The sequence below is a fragment of the Papaver somniferum genome, unplaced genomic scaffold (assembly GCF_003573695.1).
Source record: "Papaver somniferum cultivar HN1 unplaced genomic scaffold, ASM357369v1 unplaced-scaffold_131, whole genome shotgun sequence".
NCBI lineage: Eukaryota > Viridiplantae > Streptophyta > Magnoliopsida > Ranunculales > Papaveraceae > Papaver > Papaver somniferum.
In genome coordinates, this window is record NW_020622270.1 from 152019 (window position 1) to 174142 (window position 22124).

Consider the following 22124-nt stretch of genomic DNA (forward strand, 5'->3'; position numbering starts at 1 on the left):
TCTATATAGCAAAACGACTTTTGTCTCAGAATAGGAGATAGAGTAGATAGACTTTTGAGTGACAGATAAGTTCAAATCTACACATACCTTTTAGTCGATGAAGATCCACCAGTTCCTTGAGTAGTCATTCGTCTTGTATGATGATTGTCATGGAGTTCTTGAGCTCAACTACACTTTTTATCCTAGTCCAATACTTAGCTATAGTAGACTAGAAATCAAGACTTATAGTTTTGATCATTAACATTGACAAACATGCTCGAGATAGCAACGCATGCGAGTTCGACCGAGCAATACTCTAACAATCTTAGTTTGATTTTTGTTTGAAAATTATATATACATATTAAAAAGTGGATAAGTAAAATAAATTTTTTTTACCATAATAATAGTGAAAATTAGTAAATTTGATATTATATATATTTATATTTAATAGTCTAAAATTAATTATTTTTAAACTAATAAAGTTGAATAAAACGTTTTTCAGAAAATGTCTGTTTTTGTCATTTGCTACAACAACAATGGTTGAATCTATATTTTACCAAACACACTTTGATTTTTTTTTAATCAGTTTTGGCTTTAATTAATGTAGGAATTACCTATAAATCCTATTATAGTGTTCTTAGTTAGTGGCAGGTCCACCCACTAAAGCCCAGTAACCGGAGGTCCATAATTAAAAGAAAAGAGAAAAATGGACCCAATCTTTTAAGCCTAGGTCCTGCACACGTGTGTAACCTATTACGTGCATTTTAAGAATTCCCAAAATAGCCTTCACTATATATAACAGAAATAAAAACAGCTTTCCTCAATTTTCTTTTTCTTCTTAGATGCGTTTTCTCTCTCTCTCTCTCTCCCTCTCCTCTTCTCTGCTGCTGCCGCTTATGAAGTTTAAACCTAGGGTTTGTGAAGATGTTTAGTGATTTTACAGGTATGTTATTTAATTTTTCTCCAGTTCTTCTTTGTTTTTGTTTTGTTTCTCAACTGAATCATGAAAATTCGATCGATTTCATGATGTTTTCACTTTCTTTTTGCGGTTTTGGTAGTTCGATCTCATGATGCGTCTCTTGTTTTCATGTGCTGCTGATTTTTAGACTATGAATCAACAGTACATATTTGGTATACTGAAATATACTGCTCTAATCTTGTTGTTTTTTATAGTTTTGGAGATTTTTCTTGTTTGATCCAGAAGTACATATGTGGAATACTCAAATAAAAGTGTTTTGATTCTATTTTTTCATAGATTCGTTACTTGTTTTTCACATGCAGCTAAATTTTAGATTATGAATCAGCAGTGCATATATGATGTACTGAAAAATTATGCTTTAATTTTGTTATTTTTGTAGTTTTGGATATTTTTCTTCTTCGATCTAGAAGTATATATATGGAATACTGGAAAAAAAAAGTGTTTCGATTCTGTTTTTTATGGATTCATTACTTGGTTTTCACATACAGCTGATTTTAGTTTCATTTTGGTTGTTTTTTATATGCTTTTGAGTTGCTTTTGTGTATCAATCATCGGTACGTATATGATATACTGGTGGATTTTGATGAAACAAGTTCATATCTAAATAAAAAATCATGTTTTATGTTTATTTCATTAGTAGATCTGATATTTTTATGGTTTTGGTTTGTTTTTCAGTTTTTTTTTTGTGTATTAACCATCAGTACATATATGACGTACTGTTTATTTTTGTGTTTACTATGAATTTATAGATTTTTTCTTATTTTTTTGGTTTTATCCAGGAGTACATATATGGAATACTGAAATATGTGCTTTGATTCGGTTAGATTTTACGGATTCATCACTTCTTCTTGACATTCAGTTAAGTTTTTCTCTACCTGATCAGGTGCGTATTAACTTTGATTCTTCGTTTTTATTTACTTCTTTAAAAAAATGAGTTCGATAGACTTACAAAATGAGTCTTTACAGGGATACTAGGTAACCCTAGATTTGTTAATTTTCAAAGCACCAAATTTGAAATTTTGAAGTTTCGTTCAAAACCCTAATTTTGATTTCCTTGGATGAGCAAATTAGTTCTGAGCTACTAGAGGCATTATATGAGAAATTTCAGTCTGAATGTGCAAAGTTCTCGCAATATCAGGTCAATTAAGGAATGCGGGACAATTTTCAGGTCTTAACATTACTTTGTTCTCATTTACTTGATTTCCTCTTGGAATCCACTTTGAATAACGATATTTTACCTTGATTTGTTCTTATGGGTATTTTATTTTGCAGTTTGATTTTCTTGCTTCTAGCTAATTTAGGATATCGATCCCGATGCAATAGGATTTCTCGGAATGTACTGCCTTTCTATTGGAGCTTAACAATAATTTTTCTGTTTGACTAGATATTTCCCGGCATATGTTTAAGAATTACACATCATATACCAACTTGAACGAGTTCCCTAAGTTGCATGATGCTAGGTCATGTTTGAGGTGATTCACACTAAGGAAAATGTGGTTTTGGTTCTGATTTGATGCGATTATTTTCGACTTAGCAGACCATCATTCTCAGATGTGAATGATGAATACAAATACAAAGGGTAATATCCGCCATCAGACGACATTCCATGTACAAAAAACTTTGCTCTCATTTAGAAAAATTTGTAATATTGTAGGTTTAGAAATCATATTCTATTGTGTTCATAATTATAAGCATAAATTTGGTGCATATCAAAGCACTTAAATGAATCTTAATTAGAGATTGCATAGGACGGACACAGAAATGACATGAGTTATTGCGAGATAAATTAATCATCTTTTAGATGCCTATATGATAACGATGTTTTACTTGCATTTGATAGTCTGTGTTGCAGCAGAATTGAAATGACAATGGTGTTGATGTAGCTGTTGCAGTTGTGGTTTAAGCTAAGAATATTGTGATGCAGCAAGATAGAAGATTACTGAGAAGATGGAGCTGAAGGAAGTGGTGAATGGTTGACTGCAGAGGTGCTGGTGCTGCAATAAAGTAAAGTGAATTGAGGAGTACTCAGATTCCTAAGTAGTGTAGCAGATGTGTACTCATATTTGTAAGCAGTGTGGCAGATATGTACTCAAATTTGTAAACAATGTAGCAGATATGTACTCAAATTTGTAAACAGTGTATCGGTTATGTACTCAAATCTATGGTAGTATGTTATTTCACACGTACTTAAACATTGGGTATATTAGTCATTTCCATGTTTTCAAATAACTTTGGACCTTAGAATAAGAGTAAAATCTAGTTGGACCCTGCTATAAATAACCTTATGGGCTTAGGACCAAACAAGAAATTTTTCTTAATTAATTTCTTACCAAACGTCTAACTGCTTTTCTCCCACAGCGCAACACAGAAAAGTGCTTTTACAAAAGTGTCGGCAATACCAAACTAAGATGGTAAGTCTCAAACAGGCCAGGCCCAACAGATAAGAGTAGATAATTTTACATTTGAAGAGTTGCAAATGGTAGAACTAGAGTAGAAACCCTATATTTCCTTAATCTCTCTCAGCTGTTTTCCTTCGTCTCTTTGAGATCATCTTCTATTACGTTCGTTCTAAACCTAAGATGAGAGACGCTGTTAAAGTTGGGTAAGTTGATTTTTGATAATTGCTTGTAGTTTCTATTGGATTGATTAAAGTTTGGATTTTTATGATTTGGGGTGGTGCTAATTTGATCTTGTTGGGTTGTAGTGGTTTATTAGGTTAATTGCATTAAAGGGTTTTGGGGTTTTAATTTGGGGATTAGAGGGAATTGGGTTTAAATTCGATTAGGCTACTGTTCAATTTACATAAACGAACGAGGATGGTAGAGATATTTTTTTTTGTATGATTGGGCGGAGTTTATGTCTGGGGATGATGTCTTACTAACTAGTGTGCCCTGCATTTGACTGGAATTGTTCATTGGGAATAGACGTCGGAGATATAAGCTAGTGACAACTACAGTGATGGGCGGGACATTAGAAATTGTAGTCAAGTTTAGAAATAATGAGATAATGCCAAGTGATAGTGCTGTGAAACCTTAAGAAATCGTAGTGAAATTGGAAAAAAAATCGACAAATTCTAGCGAAAGTGCTGTTATATTTTGTTGTTTGTGACTGACAGGAATTACTTTAGTTGGAATGTCAATGCAATATTTTTTGGTTGTGTAGTAGTTTTCTTTTCTAGATGTGTATAATTACTGTCTTGATTGAGTAGTCGAGTTGATTTTCCCCCACGACAGATCTGTTGTGCAGAGGATGATGATCGTGGAATTGTTCACATAGTCGAGCATCCTGCTTTCAGTACAACAAAGAAATACACAAATCATGATGTTGTTAAGTTTCTAGAAATTGTTGGGGCAGAGTTTGGTGCGTGTCAAAAATGCTGCAGCGTCAGCTGATGAAACGATGTATGAATTGCTTGTGCCTGTCGACAAGCCTGAACTATTATCGCAAGCTATATCAGTCCTAGCAGAGTTTGGCTCTGAGGTATTGATAATTCGTTTTCGGTAATTTTTGATCTACCATGTCTAAAATGCAAATTTATCGTGAACTGCAATGTGTACTTGTTTATTCATCTATGCAATGTAGGTTCGAATTTCAGCAGAAGATTTGGAAAAAGAAAGAGGTGATGTTCTGGAAGAATATAGAGGAACTCGCAATGCCAATGGTCGGATGCAAGATGCACACTGGAATTTGATGATGGAAGGATCAAAGGTACTACTAGTCTGCTGTATCATATACTTGTCTTGTTGCTTCTCTAGGATTAGGCTGTATCTATATTTTTTCCCATAGTAGTCACACATCAATCGAAATGGGTATGCAGTAAGCATCTCTCCATGGGATGATGAACACATCCCGCATCAGATTGTCAGCACAAGGACAGATCCAGGGAAAATTTTGTTTTCGTACAATGTAAGGTTCTAGCTCATTCTAAACTTCTTTGTGCAAGATTATATGGAGTATGAACCCTACATATCTACTGCTCTGACTTAAGCTCGAGTTTAAGATTCCTTCATACATCTCTTTCTGTACTATATCGTCTACATTTTGTTGAAAGCCTAATTTTCTGGAGCATTGTGGAACAGACATTGTCCAGTCAAGGCTTCGCCTTTCTTATTCTTTTTTCTTTTAATGTTCAACAGGTTTTGTTCACTGGGATATGCTGGCCGGAAAGATAGCTGAAGTTAGTACCAGGATTGTAGCCTACATGAGGTCGTTTTCTGGTGACTGCTCACCTTGTGTCCTTGAAAGTGCCTTGCAGCAGGGGCAGAGCCAGCCAATTGCAAGGGGTTGCACTTGCACCCCCTGCCCAGCTGGCTCCAAAGCCCATTTTAGGCCTGATAAGATTTTTTTTTTAATTAACAAGCCCATTTTTGCACTTTTGCACCCTCTAGAATTTTTGGTTGCACCCATACTAAATTTTTGCACCCCCTTCTTATGATTCTTGCCTCCGCCCCTGCCTTGCAGGTTTGTTTATTACTCTGTAATCCTTACTGAGTCAGACCCAGATGTCTCGGGTGACTTTAGCCAGATCCAGACAAGCAGGAGTCAGTAAATGTTCATGGAAACACATAGCATTCGCAATTAATCTTTATCATTATGTTCGTATTTTTCTGCACACTGACACCAAAAAGATATCCGCTATATCTATGTTTTTTGAGAAAACGCCATACCGATTAGATGAGAGCACTGGTTACATTGATTTTAGTCAGGTACTTTGTTTTGAAAGCTGTTGCTCACCTTTTTCAAATTTAATTATTGGTCGTAACACAAGTTCACAAGCATAGGAGTAACTATCTGAACAGAAAGTAACGCTGAAGTTAATAATTTCTTTTATTTGTTCGGATTTCAATTACCAGTTGGAGAAAAGCGCTACACTCTTAAGGCCAAAACTGATAGTGCTGGTGCAAGTGGTTATTCATGCTTGTATGATTATGCATGCATTCGCCAGGCAAACTACAAGCTCAGTTGACCTTTTTTTTCAGTTTGGATTATTCTTTGGCGTCTTTGGGCTTTGGCAATGTAAAATCATTGCCAGTTGATCATACTCTCTAGTCCGCAGTGGTATCATTTCACTGAACTTTGCCATCTCGCTCATATATTCTCATCATTTTCGTAGGATAGAATAAGGATAATTTAAGGGCCAAGTTTTCCTATCTTTCTGTCATACCTGTATATTTACTTTTATACGGGTCTGCCTACTAACTGAAAATTAATCTTTTCACAGTTCGCCAAGTAAGGCTTTACATGGTTATTATCGTTGGAATTAGATACTGCTACCATGCACTCTCTTAAGTAACATTCATTTTCTTACGTTGTGACATGTTAACTCTTGAAGACGTTGAATGCGTTGGGGTATGACCTTGTTTCCGCTGGTACCGAATATCTTGGTCAATCTGAAAAGCAAGGTTAGTAAGGAAAAAGTTCCACTCTAACTCCTCCTTGTTCAGAAGGAACATTGCCGTGGCATAAAAAAGAGTGGAAGTTTTTTACTCTATGGCCGTGTCTTGTCAATATGTGGCATGTCCAACAGCTCGGTGGAAGTAGATACTCATGACTTTCCTTTTTTACGTCTTAAATAGTGCAGGGCATTGATGGCTCAAGAGTTTAGAAAGTAATGGAATTAGTTCATATTGCTGCTAACAAGAACACTGTTTCCGAGGATGTGTCTGCCGTGGTTCCTTGTGGCATACGAATGGGTAAACTTTTCCTTTAAATTTAGAGTACATTGTATTGAATATTGACATACAATTTGGTAAACTGCTAAAATCTGGCTTAATGAATTTCCTTGTCTATTTTGTGATTCAGGAACTCCTGCTCTCACATCAAGGGGATTCCTTGAGGAAGATTTTGCTAAAGTAGCAGAGTTCTTTGATGCAAAAAAGTTCCCTAATTTTACCTTCTTGTCTTGGATGTGTGCTTTTTATATGTTGAGAGCTTTCCAACCACATCTATCTGCTAAGTATACTTGTTTCGCATTTCTGATAATAATATGTGACATCTGTAGGTGGAAAATTGAAGGACTTTATGGCCGCAGTTGAAAATAGTGCTAGCATTCAGTCTGAAAATAAACAGCTCCGTCACGACGTCGAGGAATACGCAAATCGATTCCCTACAATCCGGTTCTGCAAAACAACAATGAAATACGAGCAATGAATTCCACTATTATAAGGTGCATATATTCTTGCCCTTAGAACCTTCACTCACATTCGGCACACACTTGAGCACCGAAACCTTTCTGAGAAGTCTACCAGTTATATCTAGTTCATAATTGTACTGGATAAAGACAACTTTGTATTATGCTTTTTGCTTTGTAGTCTTAACAGACAACTTGATACACATGACTGTGGAGTCAAAAAAAAAATAAAAAAAACCGAATCTGCTCTAATCTATTTGGCATTCATGTTGAAACAGTAGGCGTATATGCTTCAATAGTGCAGTGGAGTATCTACAGAAGGCGAAAAGACAAACAGAAAGAGGTATAATGTAGATGAACACGCAAGAAGAAAGCACCACCTGGTTTAAATTTCATTTTCTTCACTCAACAACTGGCTTTTATGTGTATTAAACTTGATTGATTATGATGGGAATATAAAGCTTGTCCCGAAATTTAGGATTAGCAGAAGAATGAAAAAGAAAAACCAATTGGTAAGATTGGTGTTGCCCGGATTACTCACCCTGAGCCATATATGAGTGCCCCAGGGACGAGATGCGTGTTACCAGAGGATGGCCGGTTAAGTGTTTCCAAGAGTAACCAAGCTTTCCAAGCCTTACCAATTGGCTGATATCATGTCCGACAATATTTCCTTATAAACTATATTAACAAACCTGGAATAACGGATGTGGGACTATTAATTTTGTTAATTTTTAATTTTGTTAATTGTGTCTAGGGGCCAAATAGGGAGACCATGGCACGTGAGTGAATATATTAAGACCCCCACCAAACAGGCCAGGCCCAATAAAGACGAGTAACAAAAACAGACTTTACATCTCACTCGTTCGGGTAAGAAATTGACACGAAGTATTTACTTTTTTCTGACTCCACTCCCGATTTGCATATCGGTATTTTGGTCTGTCTAATTGGAGATCTGACTCGGAATTATTTTGGTTTGTCTAATAGGAGATCAGACTCATAATTATTGGAAGCACACAGCTGATTGGGTTCCGTAATTCAAAATAGCTGACAGCCACAAACCTCCACCATATGTGTGCGTTTCTTGCTTAATATCTGAAGAGAAGTGGCAAGGGTTAAAAAATCTCAATTAGATGAAAACCCAACATGTAAGGTTAACAAAATGATTCGTAAATTACAAGACTACTTCAGAGTTCGATCTGCCCGTATCATAGGTACAACAAGACTACATGTCGAAGCTAGAAATTAAGCGTGTTTTTTTCTTACAATTCTTGTAGAAGGCACTATCTTTGAGTTGTTGCCATCCATAGGTTCTTCAATCAGACCCGTCGACCCCATCAAGACGAAAGAAAAATAGAGCCTCCGAAAGCATGAGTCTAAAACCCCTAAAGGTCATGTCCAACCGCACTTTACAGAGTGAATGAGCACATACATAGAAATAGTAGTTATCAATGCAGAAACCCATTCACAAAATCGCAAACTCTCCTGTTAAAATCGAACTAAGCTGGAGTAATCAGTATGATTTAAGTACACAATTAACTACTGTTTAGGAACTATTATCATCCCCAGTGTGATTCTTTTCATTAAGAGGCGACAGGAGTAGTTGGAAGTTGATCTTCAACCCACTTAAGCTTAAGCTCAAGTTCCGAAGATTCTGCAACATAAAGTCTCACGCAGACAGCCTGCACAATCACCCCATTTACATAACTTAGTACAGCTTTCTCTAACTAGACTCCTATCAGGACATGTTGTCCTTATCTTAGTCGACTCACCTGATCACGCCTTTATTACTTGTTGCTACCTTTCTGCTGACGCTATCTTTTTGAAGATTTAAGTGTGCATTTCCTGTTTTGCCATCTGATTTGAACCGATCACCTTTGTCAAAGACCTCTAGATTGAGCACACCAGCTGACTGAGTAACATTCAATGTCAACTCCTCCTTCAAAATGGGATCAAGGCAACTGACAATTATTTTGGCCTTGACATGTTAACTTTCTCTCCGATTTATTTGTTCCTTCTAAAACATGAAACCCAAAAATTCAAGAATTAATAAACAATGCAGAAAACTAGAAAGCATATATAATAGAAGGAAAGTGTTACTTTGATCGAGAACATGAATATGCCCCCTTAAGAAATACTGTACCTTTAAACCTACATAGTGGCGATTCTAAACCTAGGTTTAATCGTATTTTATGAACAGTTTCAACAATGAAAGAGTCGGACTCATAGGAGACTTTCCAGAGTTTCCTTGCAGCATATTTTTACGGCTAAACAGTGCAAATGACAATCAGTATACAAAATGATCAATGGAAGTGGGAATACTATAATTGAATCATATACGTAAGTGCTTGACTTGTGATGGTTCCACCACCACCAAGGTGCTTTTTCTGAGAACATTTTGTGCTGTCAAAAGAAGAAAAAAAACTGACAGAAATGAAAGAAAGAAAAATCCCCTAATAACTGTGTTATTATCATGTCATGAAATTGTGAATAACTCTACAGCCCGACCATGCAATCCATGTGTGATAATGACTAAATGAAGCCTAGAAACACTATTTCCAGTGAGAAACAAACTTATGAATGAAAGCTTGATAGGTTTAAAGACAGTGCAGGACATGTAAAGGTATTCAATGAGATACCTGTCAAACAAATTGACATGAATAGGAAAAAGATTCACTTTCTAAGTAATTCAGTAGTTTGGTTGCCAAAATTCTAAAGTCCAATCAATTTTTCCTTCATGTTAACAGTTCTTAATTACTGGAAAAGAAAGACAAGTTCAACTAATTTTTTATCTATTTCCCAGTGACACATCCAGGTTATTGTTTGCTAATTAAACAATTTAGTTGTCACCTTATCGGCAAAGATGTGCATAAAACTGAGCAGAATTGTTAAAGATGTTTCCTTGGTTGTATCAACTGTGGAGAATTGTAAAAGATGTCTCCCATGCTAGAAGTTCAGACATATTTTAAAGTTCAATCAAATAGAGAGCGAAGAGCATGCAGTTTGAGAACCAAATCTTAACATAAAGAAAGCCATCTGACTACAACAAGCTCATACAACAGGAAAGTGAAGTTCGTCCGTCAGGGTGTCTTTTTTATCTTAAACTAGAAGACAACAGTTACATTCTTAACATTTGTGCAAGAACAACCATCTATGTGTCTTCGGAATTGGGGCTCTATCCCTTGCCAATTTCAGACACAAACTTTAAATATTAGAACCACCAATAAATCTTATGGTTCTACCAATGCAATTTCAAGCTCAAGCAAGGGTGAATCTGAAATTTATACGTTCTTGGTCAAGTTTCATACTCTTTCCTAGGAAACAAGAATAGCACGTTGAAAGTTCCCCCACAATTACAAAAGACTAGCATTATATAACAGCCAAGCGGGCTAAATTCAGAGAATTTTATTGGTCAGTCAAGTCTTTGTGTGTTCCGTCTTATTCTGCTGAAATAAGTTTATTTACACTAAAGTTTATTCTTAGATTTACATGTATAAACAATAACGTGAAACTAAACTTCCTATAGTCTATAGAATGAACTTCTAAAAGCTGAGAATTATGAGAGAAATTAAACATACCATCTCAGACGAACTTTGAGACGCTTCAAAGAGTCAAGTAACACCTGGAGAAACCCGATTATAAATTTAAGTACGAGGGGATTGTTTGATTCCTACTACAAGACTAACTAGAGAACAAATGTACCTCGTACGCAAAAAACTAGAGAAAAAATGTACCTCATATGCATTCTGAAGTTTCTCGAAGGCCTCCACAGCCTTCTCATCCCTCATATTTTTATCAGGGTGGACCAGCATTGCCTGGACAGAGCAAAGTTCAGTCACTTTAGTCTTTTCAATAAAATTCAGTCACTTATTCACTGACCTTTACATGAACCTAATAAGTAAAGGTTCCTTTTGATAATAAAAGCTTAGTTCATACTAGTTCAGAAAATTTCCAATTATCAATTTGCCAAAAATCATCTCAGGCACATGACCCCTGAGTTTTTTATCGCATCCAGTAAATTATTCAAGAGACGATAATTTCATGGTGACTACCTTTTTGCTGTACTCACACTTGAGTGACGACATATCAATGTTCTCATAACGAGCCAATACCAGGGCTGAATAGAGATCGGAAAAATTTAACAGCCTACCAACTTCTTCTTCATACGTCAGCTCAATCTCAGACCCAGACCCAGTACTTGAAGGTTCTCCTGCATTTCTATCCGCTGCAAAAGGAGATGAATTCATGCACTCAGCAAAGAAGGAACCTAGTGAGCCTTTCATATTGTGCTTACGTTTAAATGATCTTCCATGCTCGCTTACGTTGTTTTAAGAAAGTGTATCAGAACATAACTTGAGATAAAAAATACATTCAAGGCCAAAAGCAAACCAAGCTAACCTACATGTACCCAAGCACAGTAGAAGAAATTTATAGCTGTTTGTCAGAGAGCAAAGCATTCACATTCACTTTTTAAAAAACCCCACTCCTGCATTTAAAACAACCTAGGTTTGAACAAGCTTAAGAAAAATGAGCCCAATAATATCAATTGAAAGAGAATACGAAACGACCAACCTCCAACAACTATGACAAGTCCTGTTGTCCAGAAAGCTCCCACATATCCATAGAGAAACAGTTGCAGAAATGGCAATTCCCAAAGTTTCAGGTTTCAATGAAGCCCACAAAAAGTGCTAATACAAACGCAAGCCCCTGTACATCATGAATTTGCATAGAAACAACAGTTGGCTTAGAGTAGATCCAACGTAATAATTGACAATGATCAAGGGAAAGAAGCATTATGTTACATAAGAGATAACCTATGAAAGGAACCTTGCTTTAAAATCAAGATTCATTCATCTGTTTTACAAGTTCCAAATAAACAACTAACCAAGAAAAAAGACTCTGTGCCAGGGCAACAGGAGCATAGCTTACCGTGATCATAAGAAACTTCCATATTCCTATCATTACAAGTACAGAGAAAATGCTACATCAAATGATGGCAAAAAAGAATGTTGTACCCAATCGCAAAAACAAACCGAAGCACCAGAGATACAAGCATAATAAGATTCCCCGAATGCATGAGCCACCTGCAAACAATTGGGCATGCTTGCAAAATCTTGAGATGAACATGATTGTGGGATCCTGTAACATGGTTGTCATACAAGTAAGCAATGGCTTCTTCCTCTCTGGCCATCCATTGACTACCAAAGGGATAAAACTAATCTCCCAAATTTCTACCAAGCATGGTATCTGAAGACCTTCCTGAACTTTCTCTCATATTTGCTGAGTGAAACCATGCCTTACGCTGTCCAATGGAATTCACAAATTCTAGTCACCACTAACTGATGTTCTGTTCTTTCCAACAAAATCAGAAGCATCAGACCTGTCCACATGTCCATCAACTTCTCTTGGTTCATTAGAGATAGATGCTGATTGCAGAATATCCGCCTTTGTATTTACCCTCTGCTTATCTTCCACATAAGTTTCTTCCAGTCTCTTTTCGTTATCTTTTTCCTTCTTCCGCACTTCTTTTCTTATTCCATCTCTTTGCATTTGAACCACCATTTGGAAGTTGCTCACTACTACCAACTTAGCCATTTGGTTCCACTACATTGTTGATTGCCCTTTCGTTCCATGACGTGAAAAATTCCCAACTCAAGTTTCCCGTTAGGACCTAGTTAGTCTATCAAAGATGTCATTCACAGCAATAAAATTTTAAGGGTTAACTAAATACCTGTCATTCAAAGCTAGAGGCAGTTTAGAACTTCGACCATGATATACTAACCAGATGAATTTAACTAAATAATTGCCAAATTGTATCATAAATAAATGTAAACCGTCCAAAGCATGGGTACTGTTCAACAATTCAAATAACACTACCACTGTTAATTCTATCAAATCATCCTTCATTAACAAACCATATAGAAGTTGATACAGATAACACATTCAACAATATGCTTTCAAGTGATGACTAAAAATTGAATGCTGAATTTTGAATTTATCTTTGATTAAGGAATATAAGTGTTGTAACTTTCTTACATAACAAAACAAGTCAAGATTAGTGCCTCGTCCTTTTCTTTTTAGGGTGAAGGCCACCCTTCCGAAGATTACACAAGCATGAAACTATCAGTGCTTACTAGAGTTATACAGAAGAAGATAAAAAGATAAAAAGAAAAGAAAAGATTGCACCTCTATTGGAGACCAAAACGTTTCTAAATTGCTGAACTTTGTTTATTTCCCTCCAAAGCTAGTATTGAACAAAAAGCTGAAGGTACAGTGTATTGACAAAAAGGGCAGAAACTTCTCGCTCAAAGTCGTTGTTGAGACTCAACAAGCAATGCATTGAGCATCACATGAATTGCAGCTTCATAAACAGCTCCATCGTAATGCATCCCATCCACTGTACACCTTCCCCCACAGTTCCCACTCAATGAATTGATATCCAATAACAGTAATGGTCCCCCATTTTGACGTAAGAGCTTACTCTTGAAAAGCTCCCTCTCATAAGCATTTCTCACAGAAAAGTTCATCTTTTCCCTTTTCTCCTCCGTATTCAACATAGATTCTACCAATGTTGGCATCCCAAGCCAAAACATATGAGGTGACTGTATAGAAATTGAACCTGTTACAGGCCCATCATTCCCAAATTCTGAAGAAAAAGGTAATAGCATCATAACCAATTGCCTCGCCAACCCTAAAGAAACTCCATACTCAGATGCATTATTGATATGCAACATATCCCACAGCCCTGTCCCCATAACCAAAACATCAGGATAGCGACGATTCCGCTTATATTCCATGAGTAAATTAGTTAGATTTGCAGTATAAGGAGCCCAAACAAAATCCAATTTTACCCCAATCTTCTCAATTACAGTCTGATAATCACTGTGACGTTTGAATAAATCCCCTCTTGCTAATTCCATTTCACTTGGTTCCAAAACCAACTCCAACAAAGAAAGAACAAACAAACGAGCCTGTGAATCCCCGGCAACAACCACCCAAGACCCGTTAAGCAGATCAGAAGCATCAGAACGACCTAATTTTTGAAACCCACAAGCAATTACAGGTGTAGACTTCGCCCAAGTCCATGAATTTACAAAACCAGAAGAAACATTACTTGGTTTTTCATCAACCTTGTTCATAATTGGTTGTTGTACATGATGATCCCAAACAATTTCATGAAGAAACGAAATACATGAAGTATGATTCTCTAATACAAGAGATGATGAAAAAGATGAAACATAATTAGTAACTATAGGAAAATAAGGAGTAAGATGAACACCTACTGCAAGACTGATGAACAGAGCTCCACTGAAAAACAGAATTTTATTGCGACTGAGATGATATCCAGCTAAGCCCATTGGAACAAACAGAACTATACAAGCAGCTAAGGCACCAAATTGAACGGTACCCACCATTGATATCAGATCCTAACTGAATCACATTATTGGATAATCTAGAGAAATACAAATTAGGGTTAAGCTAAGGAAATAAATGAAGGGTTTGAAAAGTGAAATGGTGAGTTGCTTTCGTTGCTGTTGGGTGCTGGTAGAGAGAGGATTCTTTGATTCTAAGTTCCACAACAACAACAAGAGATACTTCGTGGATGAAAAATACGAAAATCCCCCCAAATCTGTATACCCAATCAATGGAGATATGAAATTAGGGCACAAGATCGATAAGGGTGTTGAGAAATTGGTAACTTTGTAATGGTGGATCTTTCGATTACAGAATTTGATTGATTTTTTTCCCAAGATTTTTCAGAGAGAGGAAATGAAAACTGGTGGAGTGTGACGGTGGATGTGCGAGAAGGAAATGAGGAGCGGAGATATATTGGTCCAACCAACAAGGGACATAGTTAACGAGCGTTTAGCCCAAATGAAAAGGTTATGCCCATTTGTCACCCACTTTAAAATTCTAAAATACCTTTTTTTTGTTTTTTTGTAATGTATTTATTATTAGATAAAGAGTGTTATAAGAAACTAAATTGAAAACAGGACGAGCGAAAATCCAACAACGTACTATTACATTAGTTGAACATGCTGTCATGCAAGCTTATCAGTGAGCCTCACGAGGAATTAGTCAAGGAATCCGAAGCGGATATGGGGTTGATTATATCGCAAATATGCACTGTATGAATGCTGAAAAATGTACATTCTTCACTGTGATACGAAGGAGTTGCTTTGAAGCTAATAGAAGTCTTATTTCTTATCTTCTCAACTGTAATCTTGAACGCACCTTCCTACCCCGACATGGTAGTGATGAAATTACTAATAAGGCTCAAATTGCTGAAATTCTTGGTGGGGGAACCTGGGAAGGAAAAAATCTTCTTATCAAGGAACTTCCAGAGAGTATCTTAAATTCTTTGGAAAACTTATTGTACCAAATCTGGCACCCAACAACATGCACAAATTAAAATGGATTCAAGACATGGCTATGTTAACATATAATATGTTATTTGGTACTCCTAACTTTGATTTTTGTGGTTTCATTATCAAAAAGATGATAAGAATCTGGATAAGTGGGAAAAGCATGGGTTTTCCATGTCATATTACCAGGATTTGCAACAATTTTTAGATAGTTGTCAATGATTCTCAAAGTCTGGTTCCTAAACCTCACATTTATTCAATTATCAACAAAATGAGGGGTCAAGGAGAACGTAAAATGCATGCTAATGTTCCTTATGGACGCACTCCACAAGATCCAGACATTGAAACCTTTTATCGAAGGATTCAAAGAAGAAATAAAAGTCTTGAACATCAACTTGAGTATACTTCAAACAAATTTTCAGAACTTTCCCCAGGTCTACACACGATTGCTCGATGATACAAGGACACTGATGACCACGAAGAATTTGAATTAAGTGATCTCAGCTCCAATTCCAGCTCTTAGTTCTTTTTCTTCAAAAAGAATGTTCTCTTTATTTGTTATTACTGTAGGATTAAGTTAGTACCGTTTTAAATACTGTGTTAGAGAACTGCTCGGTCGAACTCGCAAGCGTTGCTATCTCAAGCTTGTTGTTCAAGTTTAGTTGATCAAAACTATATACTTGATTTCTAGTCTACTCATAGATAAGTCTCGGACTAGGATAGAATATGTAGTTAAGTTGTAGACTTCACGACGTTCATCAATTGAAGACGAAGATCTACTGAGGAGATCTTTGAGGAACTTCATCACCAAAAGGTATGTGAAGACTAAACTTATCTATCAGTCATAAGTCTATTATATTTTATCTACTAATGAGACTAAGTCGTATAGCTATATATACTTTTACATTATACTCATTTGATATTTCGAGCTGAGTTTAACTCGCTTATCTATTTCTCGAAATAGTTGATGGAAAGCTTTGTCTTAGCTATGTTCTTCGTATTTTTGACAAGTTTAGTTGGAGACTAAATAATAAGTCAAAAGATGATCATGTGAAAATTGCCTTGAAACATCTTACCTGATTTGTGTGAGACAGTCATTTGATGTCGACTTGGAAAGTTTCGTATTGATCACTCGATAACTTGAAAATTACTTGAAGCTAATAGTATGTGTGATGTTACTATTGTTGTCTTTTAAGGATATTTCAATAATTGAAATGGGAGTTTATAACAAATAACCATGTATGGATATAACACAGTATGCGTACCTAGTATGCGAACTGTTTTGTAGTAATTCAGGCCCGGGAACTTCGTATGCATACCTAGTATGCAGACGGTTTTACCTGTAAAGTTCCGGGAACTTAGTATGCGTACCTAGTATGCGAACGGTTTCATCTGAGTTGGGTCCGGGATAGCTGGTCGCGTACCTGGTATGCGAATGGTTGGACAGACCAAGGTCCAGAGCTGGTGTTTGCGTACTTGGTATGCGAACTCAGTGGTTAAGTTCTAAAATTGGTTAAGTATGATTCTCATACTCATGAACAAAAAAATTTATGAATTAAGGAATGCAATCTTTGCAAACCGTGGATTAATGTTCATAAATTGATTCATGTATTAGTACTTTGTACGATTACGAATCAATCCGATTTTCTTTCAATTTGTTCATATATATTTCTATAAGATAGTGAACAATTGAATAACTCTATTTGAAACACAATTAGATTCATTTGATTATCTATCATGATTGATTGATCATCATATTTGATCTAGAAGTGTTAGACGAACAAGGTTAAGATAAAAGTGTTCATATGGCTAACTTCGGTTAACTGTTTTGAGCCAACTTAATATACACGTTTAGGTACGGTTACCCATATCTAAATGAAGGTATATTTCATTTGTGTGTAACAAGCTAAGACCATCTAACGGTGGGAATGAATTCTTATTTTCTAAGCAAACTTAGCTTGAATCTTAAATCAGGATTTCATCTAATGGAGAATATTGAATGCTTTGTTACTAAGCTATTTTAGCTTTGACCGTAAGCAAACCCTGATTTGACAGGCTATATAAGGAAGAAAACCATTTTTAATGATTAGCAATTGCATATTCAGTTGCAAATCGGGGTTGCAACAGGGCGAACTTTTACGAAAGTAGATTATGTAATATTTCGCAACGGCCTGAGAGCTGTTGTGAACTTTAGGTCGCAACAGTTTTAAACAATTGCAACGCTGTTTGTCGCAACAGTGTTAAAAGAGATGCGAAATTTGGAGGTCGCAACATTTTTACAGTTGCGAAAGTGGAATTTCGCAACAACCTGCAGCAGTTACGAATTTTTATGCAACAAACAAAAAATAGTGGTTTTGACTGGTCAAACCTGGTTTTGACGTGGTCAAATCAAGTCAAAATCAGGTCTTGAACGTCAAAACCACTTTTTTAAAATGAAAAAAAATCTGATTTTAGTTCTTCATTTGGATTTCATTCTTTGCAACAATTTCAGGCGGATTTACAGTGAAATTCTTCAGTTCTTAGGCAAAACATTCAAAGCATAGAACCATAAGTTTCTAAGAGACGTAACAATACATGGTCATTTCATACATTGAATTATAAACACTAACCGTTGTTGAACTTAGGTAATTCATGAAATCATAAACTAAAGAGTTCTCCCGTATACCTCTGAAAAGGATGACAAAGAACAAGTTAGGCAATACATGTGAATTGTTTAAGTTCCAAGATGTAGCTAGAAGTATTTCTTAAGTTCCAAGGACATATACAAATTCTGTGCAGTATCAAAAGAATGACAAGTATATAAATATTTCCTATGTGTAATAGCAGTAGTATATACAATCTGAAAGGCACAAGACGTGAAGACAAGCTCAACATCATTCATTACCTACATGCTCAAACAAGTATAGTTTCTTGTTGCTTCATAACCAGCCTTGTAAATAGTCGCACTTATTACTCATATCTGCGACCTGCATATCCCATATACACCATGAGAGTAGCCATTGTCAAAAAGAATTGCAACAGTAATACGAGGACACAAATAACAGATTTCCCATATGCTTAAACTACAAAAGGTTAGCTAAAAAGATTAGTGGTAACATTATTTTTTTGTGGTTCTAAGTGATTTCAGAACTCGAGGACCATTGTTTTTCTTCCATATCTAAGTTTAATAGATCTGAAAAATGTTAACTAAAACGAAAACTAGCGGCAAATTATTTGTTTGCCTGTTTCAAAGTAGTTTCAGAACTCACATACCTATTTAGCCAAACCAATAGCTTTTAGGATGATAAGTTTCCTTCATTAGTCGTACCCCACTCTTCATCAGCTTTATTACTGTTCACAAGTACAGCGCCATCTGTAGAATCAACATCGACCTCAACAACCTCTTCTTCCTGGGTTCGCTGCTCTCCGTTCTCTTCTACCTCCTGAGACAAGAAAGTGAAAAAAATCAACATCTAATTACCATCACAGAAGATAAGAATAAGAAAATGGAGCACAAGGATAGCTTGTGAGGCAAATCACCATTTCATTGTTTGGATATTTGAATTCTCTTTGTAGCTTAGATAATCTGCAGCAGGAGGATGAATTCCTCTACAGGGAACAACCAAAAATGTTAGCAATGACTGCACAGTGCATACAACAAGCATATATGTCCATAAATAATGGCTCTTATTAGCCTATGCATTTTGAGTAAGAACTGCAAACAAATACTTAAAACTGAAAACTGGTAGTCGCTTATTAAGATAATATACTAATGCCCAAAAAATCATACCGGGATAACGTATTTTAAGGTTACAAAATAGTGTAGTGTTCGTTTGTTCTCGATAACATGTGAAGAAGCACGTGAGCATCAAACTAAACACGCGCACTAACGAACACCATAAGGGTAATGTAAAATGGACACGCCGCTGCAACAAATCACTATACGCATTTCCTTGCTTCCTCTAGCATATCAAGCACAAGCCAAGTTTTGACATAACTCCATTACGATTTTGATAGAGGAACAACAGAACTCTCAAGTCAGGATCACGACATTGACACTCATACAAACGGCGTAGTCCTGCTTAGCATGCTACTGATTCCTATGAGATACATTTTATCATTTCTTTATTGTCACAAACAGTCGACACTAACCATTTCACAAGACAATATACCAACTATACTTGCTTTTCAAGAAATCTCATAGTAGATGCTAAACGGCAGACGACTCAAAGTACCGTTAAGTAAGAATCTTAGAGTAAGAGACTGATTGGAAATGTACGTCAGCAATATATAGATATTCACAAATGTTAGCAAGTGCAAATGATAAAATGATTTACGCAACGATACGGACACCCAAACTATGATCAACTGTAGAACAATCAAATTAAGATTAAGAAAGACCCCATACGTAACACAATAATTATCCACCTATTAATTATACATCAAACTGTTAATTTTATTATATTGATATAGGCATATTGAAATTGTTCTTAATATGCTGATCAACATCAAAGTTTGTTCGTCCCTATTAACAAGACTACTATTAACAGGACTATTAAAAATTCAAAATATACAAAGTTAACTTTGTACTTTACATCCCACAAGTTCAATAAAACAAAATCAATCAAATTATGACTGCAACCACTGAATATGCATTTACCGGCAACCAGAAACAGTCCTACATGGAGTACAAATTTGACATTTCAACCGCAAGACATAATTATTTAGAAAACGTAACCCTTTGCTATTGAAATGATAATTTAAAGTCCCAAGAACAGAAACTCATATTTCACAAGTTGGGTTTCAAAAATTAAGGTCAAATCTTAGACATAATCTTAAGATTCTTAAAAAACCAGCGATTGGGAGACAAGCACGTATCATTTTTTATATGTGGTTAACAATCTTAGATGTCATAAATGGTCACCGTATATATTAACGGAGTTACTCGGACAAACCCATCATTAAATTTGCAAAATAGTAAACAATTCTTTTGAGTCATTTCATACATAAAACTAAATCACTACAACTACTGAAGTTAAATAGTATCACAAAAGCATCGTATAAAAGATTAAGTAATCCAAATTGAACTTGACTGAGATTGAGATTAAACCTCATAAATTGAGTAGATGAAATCTGCCTCCTTTTACTCTTTGGATTGAAAACACATATGATCCAACCTGAGTAGGGAAGTAAAGGATGACATTGGTTGTGTTTCCTCTCCACAATGATCCAAACCCTTTTTCCTTGATTATTCGTCCAAAACACTCTCCAATTCCCTTGTAGGATTCAATGAGCCAAAACACAATAACATTTATCTACTGAAAGGCGAATTTTCAAAACACAATAGACATGTATCCACAGCACCAATCAAACGTTCCACAACAACTGAAGTTAACCAAGATAAAAAAACACAACATACCCATGTGCCTCATTAAATTTCAAGATTTTATCCATGTACCAGTTCTTTCACTACCTATCATATCTCTCCCCTGCATCACAAACAAAAAATTAGCCACATCATACATCACTTCCCTCCAAGCTTTCAAGGTAACAGTCGTGGACATCTTCCAATCACATTCATATGCAGCAAAAATCAAATCTTTAATTGATTATACTGCAATAACAAATTGTATCATCAACTAAAACAAAATTAAGACATCTTTACCATCAATTTGACATTATTGCAGTAAAATCAAACAAATCATAGCTTGCCTTTATATCTAATTGAAAAGATAAATCAAAACTAGGGTTCGACTTACATTTGAAGGGAAAAAAAACCTCCCAAAATTACCTGAAAGAGTTGATGACTCAAGTGGGTTTCTAAGAAATCTTCTGAAAAAAGAGAAGGGATTTTGGGGGAAATCTCGTGCCAACAACACCCACAGAACAGAGAAAAACACTTGCAATCGATTAACTCTGATTTCCCTCATTAGGTCGAAAATTTGTAAATTGTAGATGATTTGAGAATAAAAACATGTTATGGGTAATCCAGATTATAGCATGGTGAGCATATATCATCTTAGATTATAATCGGGTTAAAGATTTTGAAGTGGAAGATAAAAAAATTTGAATCTTGGGTTTACTTCATAAAAGTGAAATAAAAATGGAGAAGAAACAATTCATCTTCTGGCAATGAGGATACCTTTCTTCTTCGACGACAATGAAGGTTTGGTTCTGATGAAGATGATAACGATGTCGGTTGTAATAGAAAGAGGGAAAGTAGCCAGGGAAAAGGAGAGAGAAATAAGAGAATGAGATGGAGAATGGTTGTTTACGATAATAAAAGAGATAGAGAACTGAGTCAGATTTCTCAAGTATCTGAATGGGCTGAATAGTGAGTCAGCCAAAAAGTGTGGGCAGCCAGACTCCCGATCGCACACATACAAGTCCAATCTGTTGGGAATCGTAGCAAATTTCAACAGTTGCGAGGTTTGTAACAAATATCTACTGTTGCAAAAATTTGGAAACTCAAATTCGAACTGAAAATTCGCATCAGAGACAGAGCTGTTGCGAAATCTAGTTACTAATCCTTGAATTTGGTGTGGTGACTCTAGCAACTGGAAAAGCTAATCCCGACACTTTCATGTGTTCTAGTTGCAAAACTAGAGTCGTTCTCCATTAACCTAGTGTTTCCAAAACCCTATTAGGTCAACAACTTGAAGACTACATTTGGGATTCGCGAAGCCAGATCCAA

General features: G+C 35.9%; 1 protein-coding gene and 2 long non-coding RNA genes across 25 annotated transcripts; 1 reads left to right on the forward strand and 2 right to left on the reverse strand.

The window, feature by feature from the left end:
• Positions 1–3443: 3443 nt before the first annotated feature.
• On the forward strand, positions 3444–8280 carry LOC113332392. 16 transcript variants are annotated; one of them, XR_003351484.1, is made up of 10 exons: positions 3444–3560; positions 4192–4438; positions 4541–4666; positions 4776–4864; positions 5095–6360; positions 6535–6651; positions 6761–7124; positions 7367–7431; positions 7843–7955; positions 8073–8280. It is a non-coding gene; the product is annotated as an uncharacterized LOC113332392 (long non-coding RNA). The 16 variants fall into 16 exon arrangements; XR_003351482.1 differs by lacking the exons at positions 7843–7955; positions 8073–8280 and having other exon boundaries at positions 5095–5664; positions 5812–6016; positions 6291–6360; positions 7367–7789; XR_003351486.1 differs by lacking the exon at positions 7843–7955 and having other exon boundaries at positions 8073–8178.
• Positions 8215–14892, reverse strand: LOC113332391. Of its 5 annotated transcripts, XM_026578939.1 has the most exons (8): positions 12015–14892; positions 11658–11792; positions 11484–11571; positions 11138–11310; positions 10820–10900; positions 10664–10707; positions 8858–9102; positions 8215–8767 (listed from the first exon to the last, which is right to left on the reverse strand). In XM_026578939.1, exon 1 carries the CDS (start codon positions 14498–14500, stop codon positions 13391–13393), a length of 1110 nt encoding a protein of 369 aa, XP_026434724.1. In that variant the 5' UTR covers positions 14501–14892; the 3' UTR covers positions 8215–8767; positions 8858–9102; positions 10664–10707; positions 10820–10900; positions 11138–11310; positions 11484–11571; positions 11658–11792; positions 12015–13390. The 5 variants fall into 5 exon arrangements, with proteins under 5 accessions (XP_026434724.1, XP_026434723.1, XP_026434726.1 ...); XM_026578938.1 differs by having other exon boundaries at positions 11488–11571; positions 11658–14892; XM_026578941.1 differs by having other exon boundaries at positions 11155–11310; positions 11658–14892.
• Positions 14893–17919: 3027 nt separating this feature from the next.
• Positions 17920–21668, reverse strand: LOC113332265. 4 transcript variants are annotated; one of them, XR_003351413.1, is made up of 7 exons: positions 21222–21668; positions 20850–20919; positions 20541–20706; positions 18971–19039; positions 18704–18873; positions 18336–18417; positions 17920–18118 (listed from the first exon to the last, which is right to left on the reverse strand). It is a non-coding gene; the product is annotated as an uncharacterized LOC113332265 (long non-coding RNA). The 4 variants fall into 4 exon arrangements; XR_003351415.1 differs by having other exon boundaries at positions 20541–20919; positions 21573–21668; XR_003351414.1 differs by having other exon boundaries at positions 18340–18417; positions 20541–20919.
• Positions 21669–22124: the final 456 nt, after the last annotated feature.

What these genes read in the sequence shown, in the direction of transcription:
- LOC113332391 (XM_026578939.1), bottom strand. Translation starts at nt 14,500, where the DNA reads ATGGTGGGTACCGTTCAATTTGGTGCCTTAGCTGCTTGTATAGTTCTG.